The sequence below is a fragment of the Equus caballus genome, chromosome 8, assembly GCF_041296265.1.
Source record: "Equus caballus isolate H_3958 breed thoroughbred chromosome 8, TB-T2T, whole genome shotgun sequence".
Taxonomy (NCBI): Eukaryota; Metazoa; Chordata; class Mammalia; order Perissodactyla; family Equidae; genus Equus; species Equus caballus.
Genome location: NC_091691.1, coordinates 45,776,976 through 45,797,683, shown reverse-complemented (window position 1 = coordinate 45,797,683; position 20,708 = coordinate 45,776,976). Strand labels below are relative to the sequence as shown.

General features: G+C 37.1%; 1 protein-coding gene across 2 annotated transcripts in view; it reads right to left on the bottom strand.

Moving 5' to 3' along the window:
• PTPN2 (protein tyrosine phosphatase non-receptor type 2) overlaps positions 1-20,708 on the bottom strand; it is an 85,569-nt gene that overhangs the window by 33,648 nt on the left and 31,213 nt on the right. For both annotated transcript variants that reach the window (XM_023647484.2, XM_023647483.2), the window contains exons 3-4: positions 3,757-3,857; positions 970-1,068 (exon numbers count right to left, since the gene is read on the bottom strand). In XM_023647484.2, coding sequence (XP_023503252.1) covers positions 970-1,068; positions 3,757-3,857 — 200 coding nt within the window. The remainder of the gene's footprint in view (positions 1-969; positions 1,069-3,756; positions 3,858-20,708) is intronic.

The following is a 20,708-nucleotide window of genomic DNA, read 5'->3' as shown; positions in this document are numbered from 1 at the left end:
CTGGCCCTGAGCTAACATTGGTGCCCATCTTCCTCTACTTTATATGTGGGATGCCTACCACAGCATGGCTTGCCAAGTGGTGCCATGTCCACACCCAGGATCTGAACAGGCAAACCTGGGGCTGCCGAAGTGGAATGTGCGCACTTAACTGCTGCGCCACTGGGCCGGCCCCTCCAATCCTCTTTTTGCTTGAGGAAGATTGTCACTGAGATAACATCCATGCCAATCTCCCTCTCTATTATGTGGGATTGCTGCCACAGTGTGGCTTGATGAATGGTGCTAGGTCTGTGCCTGTGATCCGAACCTATGAACCCCGGGCTGCCAGAGTGGAGTGTGCGAACTTAACCACTATGCAACCAGGCCGGTCCCATGATGAACTTAGAAAAAAGTAAGCACCAGGAATCTGAAGGACAGTGCAAGATCTTAAGGCTGGAAAAGACCTTATTGACAATAATTTCCATTTGCTTATTTGACAGAAAAGGAATCTAAAGCTACAGAAGTTAAGACTTAATCAAAGTTACACTACTAATTAGCACTGTTTAGATTGTATTTCAAATTTCAATAAATCTATATTCTCATAATTACTGTCTCATGACCTAAGAGCCAATAATAAAGATTTTAAAAACCCTGTCACTTTAATTGTTTACAAAATTTCCAAGACTTTGATAATAGCAAATTGTAAAGATTCTAATAAAGCTTAGGGATTCCAAAGATCTATGTATCACTACTAGTCAGTATTTGTTCCATTATATTTATATCATGGTGGCAGTGGTCCACAATTGTTATTTAAATATTTAAGGTAAGAAAGGAAAAGGATACCATTAGTTCTTCTGATCTGAAATACCCTGAACTCTATTTGGCAATTAAAGGCCAAACTAATGAATGACTATCCCAAAAGAAATATGAACACATTTATAAGCTAATGATCATAGAAAATACATTAATCTGTAAAAATGAAGTATTACTCACCGATTCTTTCTCCACAACTCGGTTTAGCATGACAACTGCTTTGGTCTTTTGCTGCCAAATCATGAGCCAGAAATGACAACATGTATTAGGAAGTGGACCCTGCGAGAATAGAGAAGAAAAGGTAGATAAGAGAAAGGGGACAGAGGAAGGCTCAAGGAAAACTCCTTCAAGTATGCTTCTGGTTTGAGAACAATGTATTGGATCATAAACAGCAAATAAGACTTTAAATCCACTTGAATTAAAAAATAGGTCTGTACTAGTTGGGATTATTGGCTATAAATGATCAAAATCGACTTTTATTTACTTAGGCAGAAGAGGAATTCTTCAGGCTCTCAGGTGGCTTTCAGAGATGAAGACTGGAGAACCAGGCTTAGGTAGGAACCAATGTAAGGCAAGATTCTGCCCAAAGGAGAGTGATCTTGGGACAGAGTTCCTGATACTATCACTACTATCGACTTGCTCGGCTGGCACTGCCATACTAAGGTGGCAGTAGTACTCATCCATAGCCTATAAGCAAACTGGAATCAAAGCCCTGGGTGGGAATATCTGACTGGTCATGTTCTAGCTGCAAAGGAGGCAGGCAAAGGAAATTTCTGTGCCTTCAGCTTCCAGTGGAAAGAGAGGCCCTGCCTCCCACAGATCATGGCAGTCCTGCAAAAGAGGAATTTTGTGCCATCACTAGCCAGCCAACCAACCCAAGTTAACTACAAAAAGATTTCCAGAAAGGGGTGATAAGGCACATGGATGTGGTGATGGATGGTAATTAGTAATTGGGTGGTAAACATGATGTAACTACACAGGAATCCAGATATAATGATGTACATCTGAAAATTAAAAAAAAAGAAAGGTACAGTCCAACAAGAGGCTTAAATATAATCATAGGGTATTAATGTGGCATTTTATTGTGCGGGGATTTACGATGTTTTATAAAATATATATATGTAAAGATATAAAGGTTGAAAATATGGTTCCAGAGAGTTGAAGTTACAATGTAGATAGAAGGGAAAACCCTCCTCCCTGCTAAATCGGAATCTTCAGAAACACCTATATCTTTAAGGACTAAGACAAGAAAGAAGAACCAAGAAATGAGACTGAAAAAAAGAAATAGAAAGAAGGGAGTAATAAGGGATTTAGTGTAATTGTTCTTTTCTATTTTTTAACATTATAGTTTTTTCAAATAGTAAATTTTTTTTTTTTTTTGAGGAAGATCTGCCCTGAGCTAACATCTGCTGCCAACCCTCCTCTTCTTTCTGAGGAAGACTGGCCCTGAGCTAACATCCGTGCCCATCTTCCTCTACTTTATATGTAGGATGCCTGCCACAGCATGGTTTGACAAGTGGTGCACAGGGCCACACCTGGGATCTGAACTCTTGAAACACAGGCTGGCGAAGTGGAACATGCGAACTTAACCACTGTGCCACTGGGCTGGCCCCAGAAATTTTAACTCTAAAAATGAGTTTATTAAAAACACTAGGAATGCTCATAAGAAAAACTTTGAATATGACAGAAAGGCATAAAATGGAAAATTAAAGTCTCTATTTATTCCTAATTCCCAGAAATAACCAGTACTAATGGTATAAATGCATAATTTATTTAGCTAATCCCTTACAGATTATTTCATAATTTATTTAGCTAGTCCCCTATTATTTCTGGTCCTATGCTATTAAAATTAAGTTGCAATAAACACCCTCACATATATCTTTATGTCTGTACATATCTGATCACTGAGTACATTAAACTTTCAAATGTTGTGACAGCTGAAAAGTGCTAACTGATCACTGGTTTAAATTTACATTCCCTAAATAGTAGAAGAATTGAGTATTTTTTCATATATATATTATCTAACTTTAATTTTTTCTTTGAATTGTGAACTTATGTTCTCTAGTATATATATTGTTTCTGTTTTTCTTTTTGATTTACAGGAGCTGTTTTATTTCAAGTAAAATAAAGTAATTGATTTTCATTTCCTGTGAACTAGAAATAGTCTGACAGCTCACAGTTACATTCAACTGAATCTTTTACCACATTAAACTTTTTTCTCTTTCAGTAACAGGTTATTCTGATCCAATTTGGGTTTTTAAAAATCTCAAATATTTTGAATATATAAAAATCATTAACTAGCAGAAATGTTAATTAAGTCTTTGTTATTTGATAAATAAAGGGTAGCTGGTGTGGATAAACCAAAATCAGTTCTACTATCTCAGAATGGAAGAAAAGTAGTGCTGAAACATGGGTGTGGCCAATGTGCCAAGAAGCCATCGGGGAGAACGCCGCAGGGAACCATCCGGCTCTCTGGCCTCCTAGCCAGTCCTCTGGGCAGCAGTTCTCAGCACCCTCATCTGCACTGAAGAAAGGCTGGACCCATCAAGGCATATCTGTACTCTGAAAATATATGCCAGAGAGCTGGGTGGAGCAGAGCTTTCAGAAGTCCTCTGGTGATGACACAGGTTATGTGAAGAGAAACGGAAGAAGTTAAAGTATTAACAAAGGTTCTGTATCAAATATAAAGCAAGGAAGATAATTTAACTGAAAAGAACTGGCCTAAGCGATTTCACTAAAAATTTCTCCTTCACGGAATATATAACTTTAAAAATAACTTTACTTTTATTTTAAATACGCAAAGCTGCAAAACATTATAATGTCTACAATTCATTCCATAACAACAGAAAACACTGGAATAACATTTCATTTCCAAAAGAAGTCAAGACATACTTTTAGCTATGTTTTAAAGCAGACCAATCACAAAAATTACATTGTCAGGCATCTGCTCGACATCACACAACTTGCCTGTGTTAAGATGTAACTCCTTTGTGCCTCTTCTATGTCAACTAAGCTGGCGTTAATATAATCATTTTCAGCATTTTGCAGTTTAACACGACTGTGATCATCTGAAACAGAGAATGATAAACCATAATTGTCATTTCAAACTTGTCATTACTTTTTAATTTTAATATCAGTGCTCTAGGTATTTATAAAATGACAGGAGAAACCAAGAAAAAAATAAATTAGCACCACAGAAGAGTTGAGTCAAATCCCAAATTATTCATCTTTTTAAAGGAAGAACAAAAATGTAATCCTTTTGTTTATTACTATGGTGTAGGAAGGGAAGTGCTTCTGTTTGTAGATTAGCTACTGTAACTAGAAAAATCAATCAAAGAGTAAAACGAATAAAGCACCTACCGTCCTAAAAGTAAAAGGATCATTCAGATTCTTGATGCCTAAGAACTGACTGTTCTACCTAAAAAAAAAACTGGCCTCAAATAGATGAGAGCAGATTTCCACAGTAACTACATTTCATTTTCTTCATTCCTCAATAGATCTGTACTCAACTATATTTAAATAATTTTTAACATTTAACTATATTTAGATTAAGTGCTAAAAATATTTAAACACAGTTGGAATATTCCAATTCTTTAAAAGACACCTAAAGATGCTTTATTATTTAGATTGTTTATAATAGTTTAGATATATTTCTAGTTTTTAAAAGTAAAAATTTCATTGATTTACAATTTATGCTAATTTAAATATGTGGCATATAAAACTTTACCTTTTATCATTTTGATGGGAAAGGAAGAGAAGCATGAGACAGGAATAGAAAGCATGTGCACAACAAGAGAATTAACATTAACTTAGAATTCTAAATATACAACTGTCAGAATACAGTCATGCACCGCACGAGGACACTTTAGTCAACAATGGACTGCATATATGATTGTGGTCCCATAAGATGAGTTTTGTATGGCCTAGGCGTACATAGGCTATACCATTTAGGTTTGTGTCAGTACACTCTACGATGTTCACACAATGATGAAATCACCTAAAGATGCATTTCTCAGAACTTATCCCCGTCGTTAAGCAACGCATGACTGTAACTGAATTATAAACTGAACACGTTTGATGTTTAACTCTAGAGAATACATTCTATTATAGGGTGCTCCCCTTAAGGAAATCTATACTAAATATCCGTTCTCTCCCTGACTTTTAAAGTAAAAACACTGTCTACATTATCTGCATATGAAAGAAAATGTTAAATGGCTTTAGTTTCACTCATCAATTTATCTGAGATGTTTCTGCTGGACTGAACCCAAGACCTCTGTAAATATTACATGTCATCTGTCAACAGGAAAAACTAAGATCTTGTTATAGTAAATCACTTATACTAGTGTTCTCGGAAAGATGATGTCAGCAAGCACTTTTTTTAAAACGCTTTTTTTTTAACAGTTTAATCATCCTTTAACTGGGATATTATGTGAGATAGTAAAAAGGTCAGCCACCTAAAGACCATATATCTCCTAGATAACATCTATCAAGAGAATGCATGCTTTTAGAATGCCACACAATCCCTAAAATTCAAGCTCCAAAATACAAAATATAATACCAAAGGAATGTATTTCCTCATCCTGTAATCACAGAAAGAACACAAACCCCAAAGGTTAATCGTGTCTATTGCGTAACTGAAAAAAGCAATTTGGCCAACAAAGGCAAGAATCCATAAAAACTGGGAAGTTCCCTCTCCAGGGTGCTGGGAATTCAGTTGTCCTGCATGTCACTACCCCAGACCCTTCCATAGCTGAGGAAATAAGCCTAGAGAAAGACCTTCAGCAGTTTATTTTTAAGAGTATTTGACACTATGACCTCAGTGAACCAGAATTCACTGTTATTTTCCCACTAGCTTTAAAATTTAGATGAAGTGTCACTCCGATTCATTAAAAGCACTGACTCTCACACCTGTAAAGGCATGATCCATTCCTTGGAGCCCCTGCATCTGACCAATGGAGAGCAGGGTGCCACGTGAAAGGCACCTGGGGTCATGCAGAGCCTGGCCCCCAAGCCATGGCCCTGCTTCTCTCTAACATTTATTTATATAGAGTCAGCAAAAGCAGAGAAACACTGTATTTTCTCAGAAAAAAAAGTTAAAAAAAAAAATTTTCCTAGCAGATAAGACAAAAAAAGGAAGGTAATCCTTGGGAAAACTCTACAGCTACTTGTAAGTGGCTACAAATGTTGGCTGAACCTATATTTTCTCCTCAACTGACTAAAAACAAAACTCTCAAATACACCTACCTCATTAGATATTTATTTTAAATCTTCTGTTCTATTAAGAAGATTAATAAAAAATTAAAAGTATATACAACTTTTTGATTCAGAAGAGAATCTTTGCAGAGAAAAAACATGAGAGTTTCTGGTGTTAAATAAAACATAGCACTTTAAAACTATCTACAAAGATAGTATGTATATGCATTTCAGGAAGTGAAACTATCAAAGCCTTTTTATGAGAAATTGTGACTTTATGATTTCTTTTCTCTAACAAAGATAACAAAAAGGGTCAATGCCTCTTCTCCAATTAAGAACCGTAATGTATGGTTTAAAATATCAGTGAGAGTGGACACAGGTCCCCTTACAACCTGAGTCAAATGTTTCCTTTCCCTGCCCCGTTACTATCAGTCAGCCCAAAATCTGTGAACTCTTCATTCCAAACCAAATTTTTGACTTTGGAATTAGAAAGAAACAGAAAGTTACATACTTACTCCTCTCCCACAGTCTATTCTGCCCAAAAACCTCTGAAATGACATTATTGAAATGACAGAGTCCCATAACCTCCGGACTGTAAGCCAGTCCCTAAACCCACAGTACTTTACCATTCTAAGTTTATGGTTATCTCCCTCTTTATCTTCTTTTAAAGGATCCAGCAAAAGGAGAAAAATGAAGATAGTTCAAACTATATTGCATGAGATACCACAAAAGCAACCAAACCACACTTCACAGGAAATCTTATTTCTCAATAGCTAATAAACACCAATAGAAAAATACAAAGAAAATATACTTTTTTCTATGAGGGCATCATCTACTCTTAAATTCTTGTCACCAAGTGAATGAAGAAATACAATACCCAAAAGAACTGTGCCTTATAAATTGGATAAAAGTTAAGGAAACTTCTGATGAAGAGTCCCTTCACCTCCTACCCTCAAACAGCATGTTTTCTGAGAAATGGTTTCATCTGTCAAGAAATGACTAGCTCTAGCTGTGGCCTGAGCTGACAATACAGACTAGCTTCCTCTTTCAATACTGTCATAGTAAGCTTTTTTTTTTTTAAAGATTGGCACCTGGGCTAACAACTGTTGCCAATCTTCCTTTTTTTTTTTTTTCCCTGCTTTTATATCCCCAACCCCCGCCCTGTACACAGTTGTATATCTTAGTTGCACATCCTTCTAGTTGTGGGAGTGGGACGCCGCCTCAATGTGGCCTGACGAGCAGTGCCATGTCGGTGCCCAGGATCCGAAACCTGGGCTGCCGCAGCGGAGCGCGCAAACTTAACCACTCGGCCATGGAGCCAGCCTCAAGTAAGCTTTTTTTATAAACACCCCCTCCCCCTACCTTGTTTTCACCTAGTGTATCATTATTGTAAAGACATCTCCTTTTGGAAAGTCTTCAAGGTCAAAGAAGAAGGAGGATTCATATTCACAATAACCATGCTCAACAGGTTACACCAAGGCAGAGATCAAGAATAATTAATATAATTTAGGCAAGAAGACGACCAACTCTATCAATACAGCATTAACAGATTTTTCCCCTTTCATTCTCTTATTCTCAATCGGGGGGAAAAACATAAGTTTTCAAATACTGTTGTCCATACTTACATGGTACTTCCCTGCCAAGAACAGAAAGCATTTTATAGATATGTCAACCCACTTCAACCCTACAAGTAATATACCTGAGGCACAAACGTTATGAATTTTCCATCATAAATCAAGCAAGGAGCCAAAAGCAAAGCTAGAACTAAAACCCAAGTCACCATAAGCACTACCATATTAAAGAAGAGAAGAAACACAAACCTTAGTATACAGAGAGTATTAACATTTCAATTGTTTGCTCTGCAAAGAAAAATCTATTTGATAAATGCTTCCTTTACTGAACACATAACCAACTACAACTACTGTAGAAGATTATTTAGTACCTATGACGTGTCAGATACTGTATGACACATCTTACTGGGTTACGTCTCTCAATCCTCACAACCCTGTGAAGCTGATATTATGCTCATTCTACTGACACGCAGAGAAGTCAAGTCATTAGCCTAAAATAACATACTAGAGAAGCACAAGAGGAGAATCTAGGTTTGTGTAACTTAAGAGAATACATATTTCCCACACTACGTTCTCTCTGTTCCATCTAAGTTGGTTCCTTTAGCATACACCCTAAATTCTTCCTGGCATCGCCTTTCATATTGTTCTTCACCTCAGATATAATCTCCACCTTCATCTCTGTCACACAAACCTTACTTTCCCAAAGATCCAACCTATGAGTTTTCCACTCCAGAGAGCCTCTCTGATGGAACCTCCACCTTGATGGTCTCTTCTTTACATATAATATCTTCAATATTCATATAGAATTTCCAGTCAACAAATATATTTTAGGAGCCAGGCAACAGGGACACAAAGGTAAGACAATATCTGTTTAAAGCTTTTTAAAAGAAAAAAATTTCTATTAAGTAATAACTCCCAGTACTATAACTAATTGCATTATATGTTGTCAGAAGAAAGCTGACCAGCTGATGCCTGAGTAGGCCTAGTAAGATGAGCAGGCTTTGCCATGCAGGTGAAGAAGGGAAAATTCCAGCAGAAGGAGCACACATAAAGAGGATTAGAAAGGAATGGCATATCATGAAGGACTGGAAAACTCAGAAAGGCTGAAGAGCTGGGGAGATGAGAGAGAGGCCATGTTGAGGCCACACTCTGAAGGGCCTTCTGTGCTGTGGTATGGGCACAGCCAACCTCAATGAAGCTCCCTAAAGGATGGTCATAGCATATTTGATTTTCAAGGAAGTAACTACTAGCATCATAGAGGACAGACTGGAACAAGAGGAAGACAACTTAATACACTGATGTGCTAACAGTTCAATCAACGGTTGATTGAGTACTGAACCAAAGAGTGGCAGTGGGAATGGAAAGATTTACTAATGAACAATTTCCCAGGTGCACATCATCATGGACTGAAAGAATATGCTGTTTTAGAAACATCTGGCAGGTTCAATCTTTTCTAAACAATAGGTTGACTTTCTCTGAGGACTTCAATCTCTTGCAATCCATCATGACTTCAAGTTCCTAAACTTGACAGGACAATGTTAATTGATTAAATTGTTTCCACGCATCTCCAAACTGGAAAGGCCCTCTTTAATCTATTCCCAAGAGTCTCTGCAATAGCAAGAACACCTAGTAAGTGTCCTTACAAAAGGGGTAAAATTCATTAATGTAGTGTGGAACATGGAATCTTTCCTCTTTGACAGTTTGAATAAAATAATACATACTAAGCTTCAGGTTAATATAATCAGTAAGCATCTCACCATTTTCCTTGAAACTCAGAATTTCTCCTTCTAGGAGAGTTAGAGCCTCAAAAATTGAGGGTAGAGAGACTTGGAGGAAAGAATGCTACTTTCCTTACATCCAAAAGTCCATGGGTCACCATGCAAACAATGCAGACCAAATATTTATTAAATATCTTCTACATTCCAGGCATTTAGGACCAATCTACACCCTCCTGGAGCTTACATTCTCGGAAGGGGAGAGAGCAAAAAGCAAAACTAAGTAAATTATGTGTTATACAGCAATAAATGCTATGGGGAAAAAAGCACAGTAAAGGGGATTAGTCGTGCTGTTGAGGGGTACAAGTTGCAATTCTAAATAGGGTGGTCAGGTTGGGCCTCAATGAGACAGTGATATTTAAGCAAAGACTTGGTGGAGGTCAATCATATAGATATTTTGGTTAAGAGTGTTCCATACACAGACAAGAGTGAATGCCTTAAGGTGAGTACATGTCTAACTTATCTGAGGGACACAAAGAACGTGGCTCGAGCCCAATGAACAAACAGAAGAGAAGCAACCTACAATTTAGGCACAGAGAGTTGAGAAATCCTGTATTGATTCATTAGTCTCACCCCCTAAATCTGACTATCAGAGGAAAAGGGTTTCTACTTCCATTTTCTCATAGCGCCTACCTAGTACAGTGTCCTAACAATTTAGGGTGGCAAGTGTTCAAGCATTGTTTATATAATGAATTCCACAAAACTTTCGTATTCAAATTGTTAAGCTGTATATCACTACTAAACCATTCTGAAACATAAGCAGGAGGTGAAACAATGTTAACTAACTTTAACAGTGAACTAATTCAGCAAAAAGAAGAGCTCAGAAAGCTTCAAGACTTTTTAATGTAGGTATTGGAATTCTGCAGTGCAGGTGAAAGAAAAGGGGCCTAAAGAGGCAGATTTAATTGTCTGCTTTGGCTCTACCAACCTACATGACTGCAGACACAGCTGTGATTAATAGAGAAAAGCAGAACCTACTACCTGAGAAATACTATCAGTATCCAAGTTACTCAGACACTACACCCTGTGATAATGGCCAAGTCACTAGTACTCCTGGGGTCTCAGTTTTCTTGTAAGATGAAATGGCTGGATTGGACCAGTCCTTCTCGATTATTTTACTAATTGACTCGCATTAATACCCTCAAAGAGTCAAGTACAAAATTCCTTGAAAGTCTTATTTTATCTTAAAAAGTTACAGGAATTTAAAAATTCTGCTTCATTACGTATCTGCATATTAATATATAAACAACCGCTCATGTTCCGCCCTCCACCAAATTCTGAGTATAACTAATGGTCCTGGAAGAGGTGCCATGTTTCTTCCCCATGACTTTTAAGCACCCTCCCTGCACCCTTCTGCTCCTCCCACCAGTCCCCAACATAAGCAGGAACTCTGCAGCAGAGCTTCCCACACGATGAACTGCGGCTACACTAGGAGCCTCTGTTAAAAGGCTACTTACTGTCAGGGCAAGATTTTGATCCACTCAGCCTGTGCGGCGGCAGCAGCACCCAGGCCTCCAGCCATTTGCAGCCTTCTTTGTTAGGGTTAAGCTCTTTGTGGCCAAGGACCCTGTCATGTTCATCACATATTCCCACTGCCCAGCACAGTGCCCTGCCCATTACCCATTACCCAAGCCATCAAATTCAAAAACCTGGAAAGATGCTAGTTTAACACACAGAACTTATTCCAATTTCCCATTTTACAGGCACTCATCTGTATGTGTACAGTTCTATGCAATTTTATCAAATTTGTAGTTTCATGTAGCCACCACCACAATCAAGATACAAAGCTGCTCCATTGCCACAAAGATCCTCTGTGCAACCTTTTATAGTCATACCATTCTCCAACCCCGTCCCTAACCCATTAATCTGTTTTCCATCTCTATAATTTTACCATTTCAACACTGCTGTATAATGGAATCTTACAGTATGTAACCTTTGGAGATTGGATTTTTTACTCACCATGTGTCCTTTGAGATCCATTCAATTTGCTGTATGCATCAACAGTTCCATTTCTTTCTGTTGCTGAGTAGTATTCCACGGTATAATATACCAGTTTGTTAATCACTTACCCATTGAAGGACATCTGGGTTGTTTCCAATTTGGGGCTATTATAAATAAAGTTGATATGAACATTTATGTACGCATTTCTGTGTGGACATAAGTTGCAATTCTCTGGGATAAATGTCCAGGAGTACAATGGTTGGGTCATATAAGGTAAGTGTATGTTTAGTTTTTTAAGAAACAGCCAACTGTTTTCTAGAGTGGCTATACAATTTTATATTCTCACTAGCCTTGTATGGAATCTAGTTTCTCTGCATTCTTGGTCTTCTCCAATTCTTGTGGCCTCATTATTTTAGCTGTTCTAGTAGTGTACTGATCTCTCACCATGGTTTTAATCTGCATTTCCCTAATGGTTAATGATGTTTTTCATATGCTTATGTGCTTATCTGCCATCTGTGTTCATAATCTTTTGCCCATTTCCTAAGTGGACTGTTTGGTTTTTTACTGTTGAATTTTGAGAGTTTGGTAGATATTCTAGATTTGAGTTCTTTGTGGTTTATTAAGTATTTTCTCCCAGTCTGTCGGCATCTTTTCATCCTCTTATCAGGGTCCATTGCAGAGCAAAAGCTTTTAATTTTGGTTTAGTTCAATTTATTGATTTTTTTTCTTTTATAAATTGTGCTTTTGGTGTAATGTTAAGAACACTTCACCTAGCTTTAGGTCCTGAATTTTCTCCTGTTTTCTTCTAAAACTTTTTATACTTTACACTTTATACTGAAGTCTAAGACTCACTTTAAGTTAATTTTTGTATAAGGTGTGAGGTTTAGATTAAGATTCACTTTTAGTGAATGAAGTTAGACATTCATGTGGATGTCTAACTGCTCCAGTATAGACTGCTGAAAACATTATCTTCCTTCCCTCAAATTGCTTTGCACCTTTGTCAAAAATCAGTTCACTGTACTTGTGTATTTCTGGGTTCTCTATTCTGTTCCACCAATCTACGTTTCTATCCCTCTGCCAATACTACATTGTCTTGATAACTATAGTTATATAGTAAGTTTTAAAATTGGCACAGTGATTCCTCCTCAACTTATTTTTTTTCAAAATTGTTTTAGCTATTTTATTTTAGTTCCTTTGCCTTTGCACATAAATTTGAGAATAAGCTTGTTTATATCTACAAAAAAAAAATTCCTGAGATTTTGATAGGAATTTTGTTAAACCTGTAGAACAATCTGGGGAGAACTGACATTTTTACTATGTTGAGACTTCCAATCCATGAGCATGGTATATCTCTCCATTTATTTCGATCTTCTTTGATTTATTTTATCAGTGTTTTGTTGTTTTCAACATACAGGTCCTATACATGTTTTGTTAGATTTATCCCAAAAGATTTCACTTTTTTAGAGTGCCTGTAAAATACTACTGTGTTTTTAATCTTGGTTTCCACATGTTCATTGCTAGTATATAGAAAGATAATTTTTATATGCTGATCTTACATGCAGCAACCTGGCTGAACTCACTTATTAGTTCTAGGAGGTTTTCTGGTAGATTCTTTGGGATTTTCTATGTAGACTATCATGTCATCTGCAAAAAGAGTTTTATTTCTTCCTTTCAAATCTGTACGTCTTTCATTTCCTTTTCTTGCCTTCATGTGTTGGTTAGGATTCAGCACCCCCTTTAAGTAATTTTTTTAAAGTTTCTATCGTGAAATAATTTCAAAACTTACAGAAAAATACAAAGAACTTTTTTTCTAAATGACAGCAAATTGCAAACATGATACCCAATTACCCCTGAATATTTTTGTGTCTATTTTCTACAAATAAGAACTCGATCCTACTTAAGTAACCACCATATAGCTGTCAAAATCATAAAATTAACAGCAATACTTTACTAACTCAGAACCCATTCACGTTTTACCAACTTTCCTAATAATGTCCTTTAAACAAAAGGATCCAATACAGGATCACACGTGACATTTAGATGTAGCGTTTCTTTAGTCTCCTTCAACCTGGAACCATTTCTTAGTCTTTCCTGGGAAAGGTTTCTATAACCTTTTGAAGACTATAGAGTGTCAATCTACTCGAGTTGTCTGATATTTCCCCACAAATGAGTTCAGGTTGTATGCTTTTGACAGGTTCAGCAAAGGGTGATGCTCTGTGCTCACCACATTCTATGGGGGCAGTTCAGGATTTCAATGTGATGTGTCCCATTATTACTCATGATAAACTGTATAAGGCTGGCGTCTGCCAGGTTTCTTCACTGTGCCGTTACTAGTCCTCCCTTTTATTTAATAAATTATTTTGTAGAGGAACACTTTAAGACTTTGTAAATATCTTGTTCCTCATCAAATTTTCACCCACCAAGTTTAGCATGTATTTCAACACTTATTAGTTGCCATCCTACACTAAGGTAGATCTTTCCTTTCTCTCCAATTATTTATTCATTTCTTTATATCAATATAAATTCATAGATTTCTATTTTATTCAATAGGTCACGATATTTATTTATCTTGGTGAGGAAGACTGGCCCTGAGCTAACATCTGTGGCAATCTTCCTCTCTTTTGTATGTGGGATGCCACCACAGCATGGCTTGATGAGCAGTGTGTAGCTCCACACCAGGGATCGAACCTGCGAACCGCAGGCCGCTGAAACGGAGCACACAAACTTAACCACTATGCCACCAGGCCGGCCCCAATCATTATTTATTTTGATGCTCAAATTACCCCCAGTTTTAGTCAGTGGGCTTCAAGCTAGTTTCTGGGTCCTTCTGACATGCCCTCATCATTTCTTAAGCATGTCCTCACTTTCTGGGACTACAAGACATTCCAGGCTATTCTTATACTTTCCCTGCCCCAGTCCTGGAATCCGCCACTTCTCCAAGGAGCCCTGTTTCCTCTTAGCAGAGAATGAAATTTGGATATCAAAAGTTAGGCGTGTGAATGCCAACAGAGTGTCAGTGTTCCCAAGACTTCTCAGTGGTCAGTGCTAGGGAAATACATGTACGCACAGATATACCTACATTTCTATATATCTGTATATCTATATTCACTGAAAGCCAGGAGTTCACACACTAACACACTAATTCTAATCCAACATCACTGGATTCACTCTAGCTTTCTGCTACTCTTCAAACATGTGCCCCCCCACCTTCTAGGACACTGCCTTTACCTACATGCCTTCTACATGTGGGCTCCTAACCCCAAGGGCTTTTAGATTGAATTATTCAAGGAAAGAGAAAAAGAGGCTTAATGGTATCTTTAATACCCCATTTACTATCCTACTATTCAGAGGTAACAGAAACTACACACAATTGTTTTTGAATATTGATAATGCCCTAACTGAAATACAAGGAAAAATAAATGGAAAATAATTCATAATAAAATAGTATGTATTTTAATATATGTAAATAGTTAAGGAGAAATACACCAGGAGAAACAAGCCCCCACAAATATCCAAAATGTCTCCTAGGAGAGGGTAAACACCCCGTTTACCCTGCTCTACAGAGTAAACACAAGTAAATAAAATCATAAGGGAGTAAGATTTGTGCTAGATAACAGAGATAAAATGCTCTAGAAACAAAATAACTTCTAGAGGCACTTCACAGAGGAGTGATACCTAACTATATCTTAAAGGCTGAATAGGACTTTACTGGAGGACAGGTGTTCAGTCAAAAAAAAAAAAATATCTGAACCTGTTAAGGAATCAACAGTGGAGGAAAGAAAGGCGAATGGGAAAAGAAAGCAAGAAAGGGACAAGGAATAGCAAGAAATGAAGCATACAAGAGCTATTTCAAGGTCATCTAATCCAATCCTCTATAATTCATTCACAAATGTTCTTTAGAATATCTGATAAGAAATCTACACTCACCAAATACCTACAACAGTGTGAGTGCACTAGTTCACATAGTCCCATGCATGTTTAAACAGCTCTTCAGAATAAGAAAGATCCTGCTTACTCTGACTGGATATTCACCACTTGTGTTCTTCATTTATGAACCCTAGTTCTATGTTTTGGGCTTCACATAATAATGAGGGGCGGGCCCTGTGGCCGAGTGGTTAAGTTCATGTGCTCTGCTTTGGCGGCCCAGGGTTTCGCCGGTTCAGATCCTGGGCTCGGACCTAGCACTGCTCATCCGGCCATGCTGAGGTGGTGTCCTACATAGCACAACTAGAAGGACCTGCAACTAGAACATGTAACTATGTACTGGAGAGCTCTGAGGAGGAGAAGAAGAAGAAGAAGAAAAAACATTGGCAATAGATGTTAGCTCAGGTGCCAATCTTTAGCAAAAAAAGGAAAGAAAACATATATAATGAATTCCTTTTGCCACATGAAAGTTCAAGGATCTGAAGTCACCTATCACGTTCTGTGGTTTAGGTTTCCTCTTTCCCTATCTAATCAGTTCTAGCTTCTTCACTAAGAGTTCTAGTTCTTATTCCTTGGATCCACTCCAGTGCATCAATGGCCTGTAGAGATAAATTATTAAAAGCCCAAAATAGCTTTAATTCAGCTTTGATTAAAATTGAAGATTAAAAACAAAATGAAAAAACCAAAATGGAAGATAGAACCAAAGGCCAAAGTCCTAACAATTAATGAGAAAATTTCTAAGTATAAAAGCTGTTAGTACAATGGATTTTGAGTATGTAAAGCTCATTTGGCCTTTATATTTTTAAAATTTACATAAGAATACTAGTAAATATTTATATAATAGTTACCATAAAATTTAACTTATAGCTATATTTACTCTGATTACTATTATGCAAAATATTTTATCTAAATCTGCTTACTGAAAAAGATGACAAGCACTTTTTGTCATATAAGGTCTGTTTTAAAAACTCAAAGATCTATGTCTTATAATTCTGAGACTATCAAAACATTTCTTAATAATTCTTTGTCAGTGCATTTTTTGGATTATCTATGAAGAAAATCTTATCTATAATTGTGATGGTTTTGAAACATATACACACTTCTTTGATAATTCTTCCATCAAATGGTGGAGTTTTTATCCTCTCCCCTTGACTCTGGATGGCCTTAGTGACTCACCCCTAATGAAAAGAATGTGATGGATGTGATGTGTGACTTCTAAGCCTAGGTGACACAAAGCAATACAGCTTCTGGTTGGCTCTCTCAGAATGGTCACTCTTGAAACTCAGCTACTATTTATGAGGAAGTCCAGGGCACACGTAGACGCCATGTGTAGGTGTTCCAGCTGACAGTGCACAACGGAGCGAAGAAGGGAGTGACTCCAGCCCCAGCCGCCATCTGAACCACAACTGCAAAAAAGATCTGGAGCAAGAATCACCTGAGTCCAGTCAACCTCCGGATTTGTGAGCAAGATAAATGATTGCTATTGTTTTAAGCCACTATTTCAGGGTGACTTGTTATACAACAGATAAAATGACAACTTTGTTTCTTTTTTTCCTAATCCTTATCTCTTTTCTTTCTTATTCTTGTCTTACCGTAGTGGCTAGTTCTTAAAGTAGCAAGTACTATTTGGACTCTCTACTTCTTGAATCAGCTTTGGTAAGTTGTATTTTTCCAGAAATCTGTTCCATTTCTTCTAAATGATCACATTTATTGCCATACATTTGTTTGCAGTATTCGATGAGCTCTTTAATTCCTTTTATATCTGTATTTATATTCCCCTTTTTTCTCCTAATACTGTTTACATGTGCCTTTCTCTCTCTTTGGTAACTGTTTATTTTTTTTGTTGAGTCTTGGCAGAGTTTGGTCTTATCAAGGAACTAACATTTCTTTCTGTTGGTTCTTTGTATTATATCTTTGATTTCTATTCTGCTTGTATTTTTGTATTATTTCCTTTCTGCTTTTTTTAGTGTTTATTCTGTACTTTTACTCTAAATTAGGTTAGACATTTAGCACATTATCAACTTTCTGCTTTAATACAAACATTTAAGACAATATATTTTATTTGCAGTACTGTTTTTGATGCAAGTTTTGATAATATTTTATGTATTGTTCACTTAAGTATTTTTAAGTTTTCCATTATGATTTCTTCTTGATCCATGAATTATTTAGAAATCTTTAAATTTTCAAATTTACATGAATTTTAATTTAATAATCTATAATTTAATTGCATTATGGTCAAAGAACATGGCCTGTAAGACAGCAATTACTAAATTAAGATTTACTGTACAGCCTAGTCGACAGTCCTTTTTTTTAAGATCAGCATCTGAGCTAACATCTGTTGCCAATCTTTTTTCTTCTTCTTCTTTTCCCCAAAGCCCTCCAGTACATAGTTGTATATTTTAGTTGTAGGTCCTTCTGGTTGTGCCATGTGGGATGCCGCCTCAGCATGACCTGATGAGTGGTGCGATATACGTGGCCAGGATCCAAACCTGCGTGAAACCCCTGGGCCACCAAAGCAGAGCACACAAACCCAACCTCTTGGCCACAGGGTTGGCCCCCGGAGAGTCCATTTTTTAAGTAAATATTTCATGTAAGTTCTAGAAGAATGTACATTCTCTAATTGTTGGACATAAGACTCTACATATTTTTCTTGTTAAATTAAGCTTAATTGTGTGGTCCAAATCTTGTATTTCATGCTAATATTTTGTGCTATTAAGAAGTCCATGAATGTAGACTTGTTCATTTTTTCCTGTAATTCTGTTCATTTTTGCTTAATACGTCTTGTGGCTATTTTATTAGATAAATACAAATCTCAGCTGATACTGGCATTTGCATTCAGAGTAGCTATGCCATATGCTGAGATCTTTTTTTTTCTTTTAGGAGGAAGGGGGCACAGGAAGCCTGGAAGTTTTCCTTACTTCCTCCCCATCTAGCAACTCATTTCAAAAGTATGTTTATTGAGAATCTTCTTTTGTAGCAGTATGGAACTATGAACTCTCTGACCTGCCACAGTACCACAATCAGAAATTTCTCTTAACTTTCCTTTAAAAACAGACAATTTCACATGGATGAACCTTGAGGATATTACACCAAATGAAATAAGCAAACCACAAAAGACAAATACTGCATGATTCTACTTATGTGAGGTATCTAAAGTAATCAAACTCTTAGAAACAGAAAGCAGAATGGTGGTTGTCAGAGGCTACAGGGAGGGGAAAATGGGGAGTTGCTATTCAATGGGTACAGTTTCAGTCACGTAAGACGAAAAGCTCGGCTGTACAACAATGTGCACATAGTTAATAATACTATAATGTGCACCTAAAAATTAAGAGAGTCAATTTATGTTATGTTTTTTATATAATAAAAAAAAAAACCAAAAAACTGTTTCATGGCCAACAAAGAGATAACATTCACTAAGAAACTGCTGGCACTTCCTTTTAGACCAAATAGTAAACTGGGATTTCCACCTGTAAAACAAATAGTAAAGAAGATTTCAAAATTCAGCAGTAGTCTCTAATAGCATAAATGTGATTCTCAAAGTGATTATTACAACCTATTTCTTCCTTCTCAACCAAACAAGTTCTTGCCTATCATCTCTTAGACAATTGTCTCATAGTTAATTGAGACAACTGAGGCATCTTTTGGTCATGGCAATTATACGAAGATGGTGGACTTATTCAAATTTTTTCTATTTCAAAATGTCCCTCTTTGAATGTTTCTCATCTTCATACCTAGAAATGTAGCTTCTACATATCAGTCTAAGGACTGATACCAAGCTGGGTATACAAGAATCATGTAAAGAGACTTAAAAATACAGATTTCCAGAACTACTGAATCAAAATTTAGAAAAGACTTAGGACTCTGAATTTAAAAAAAAACTCCTTTTCAGTTCCCCTTTATCTATCTAGCTGACTACTGCTCATTCTCTTAAAAGCCATCCCTGATTCCCTGGGCAGGGCTGAGGGCCTCTTCTCAGTTCCACTTCTCAGTACACTGTCATCTCATGATATATACAACAATAGGTATGTATCTCCCCTACTACGATGTAAATTATTACAGGGCAAAGTGCATATATTTGCTGTAGTCTTCTTTTTAAAACCTTACTGAGGTCATAATAGTTTATAACATTGTGAAATTTCAGTTGTACCTTATTGTGAGTCACTGTATAAACATGCCCCTTCACCCCTTGTGCACACCCACAACTCTCTTCCCCTCTGGTAACCACTAAACTGTTCTCTTTGTTCATGTGTTAGTTTACCTCCCACATGAGTGAAAACATACAGTGCTTGTCTCTCTGTTTGGCTTATGTCACTTAACATAATACCCTCAAGGTCCATCCACATTGTTGCAAACGGGATGATTTTATCGTTTTTTACGGCCAAGTAGTATTCCATTGTACATATATACACCACATCTTCTTTATCCAATCATTAGTTGATGGGCACCTGGGTTGTTTCTACTTCTTGGCTATAGTGAACAATGTTACAGTGAACACAGAAGTGCACAAGTCTCTTTGAATTGTTGATTTCAAGTTCTGTGGATAAATACCCAGTACTGGGTTAGCTGGGTCGCATGGTATTTCTATTTTTAATTTTATGAGAAATCTCCACAATGTTTTCCATAGTGGCTGCACCAGTTTGTATCCCTACCAGCAGTGAATGACAGTTCCCTTTTCTGCACATCCTCTCCAACATTTTAGTCTTGGTGATTATAACCATTCTAACGGGTGTAAGGTGATATCTCAGTGTAGTTCTCATTTGCATTTCCCTGATGATTAGTGATGTTGAACATCTTTTCATGTGCCTATTGGTCACCTGTATATGTTCTCTAGAAAAATGTCTGTTCAGATCCTCTGCCCATTTTTTGATCAGGTTGTTCATTTTTTGTTTGTTTATACATTTTTTTGAGGAAGACTGGCCCTGAGCTAACATCCACACCCATCTTCCTCTACTTTATACGTGGGATGCCTACCATAGCATGGCATGCCAAGCGGTGCCATGTCTGCACCTGGGATCCGAACTAGTGAACCCCGGGCCGCTGAAGGGGAACGTGCGCACTTAACCGCTGTGCCAGTGGGCCGGCCCATGTTCGATTTTTTTTATTGTTGTGTGAATTCTTTATATATTTTGGAGATTAACCAATTGTCAGATATATGATTTGCAAACATTTTCTCCCAGCTGGTAGGTCGTCTTTTCGTTTTGCTCCTGTTTTTCTTCGCCTTGCAGAAGCTCTTTAGTCTGAAGAAGTCCCATTTGTTTGTTTTTTCTTTTCTTTCCCTTGTCCGAGTAGACATGGTATCCAAAACGATCCTCCTAAAACTGACATCAAAGAGTGTGCTGCCTATTTTTTTCTAGGAGTTTTATGGTTTCAGGACTTACCTTCAAGTCTTTGATCGATTTTGAGTTAATTTTTGTGTATGGCAAAAGACAATGGTCTACTTTCATTCTTTTGCATGTGGCTGTCCAGTTTTCCCAGCACCCTTTATTGAAGAGACTTTCCTTTCCCCATTGCCTGT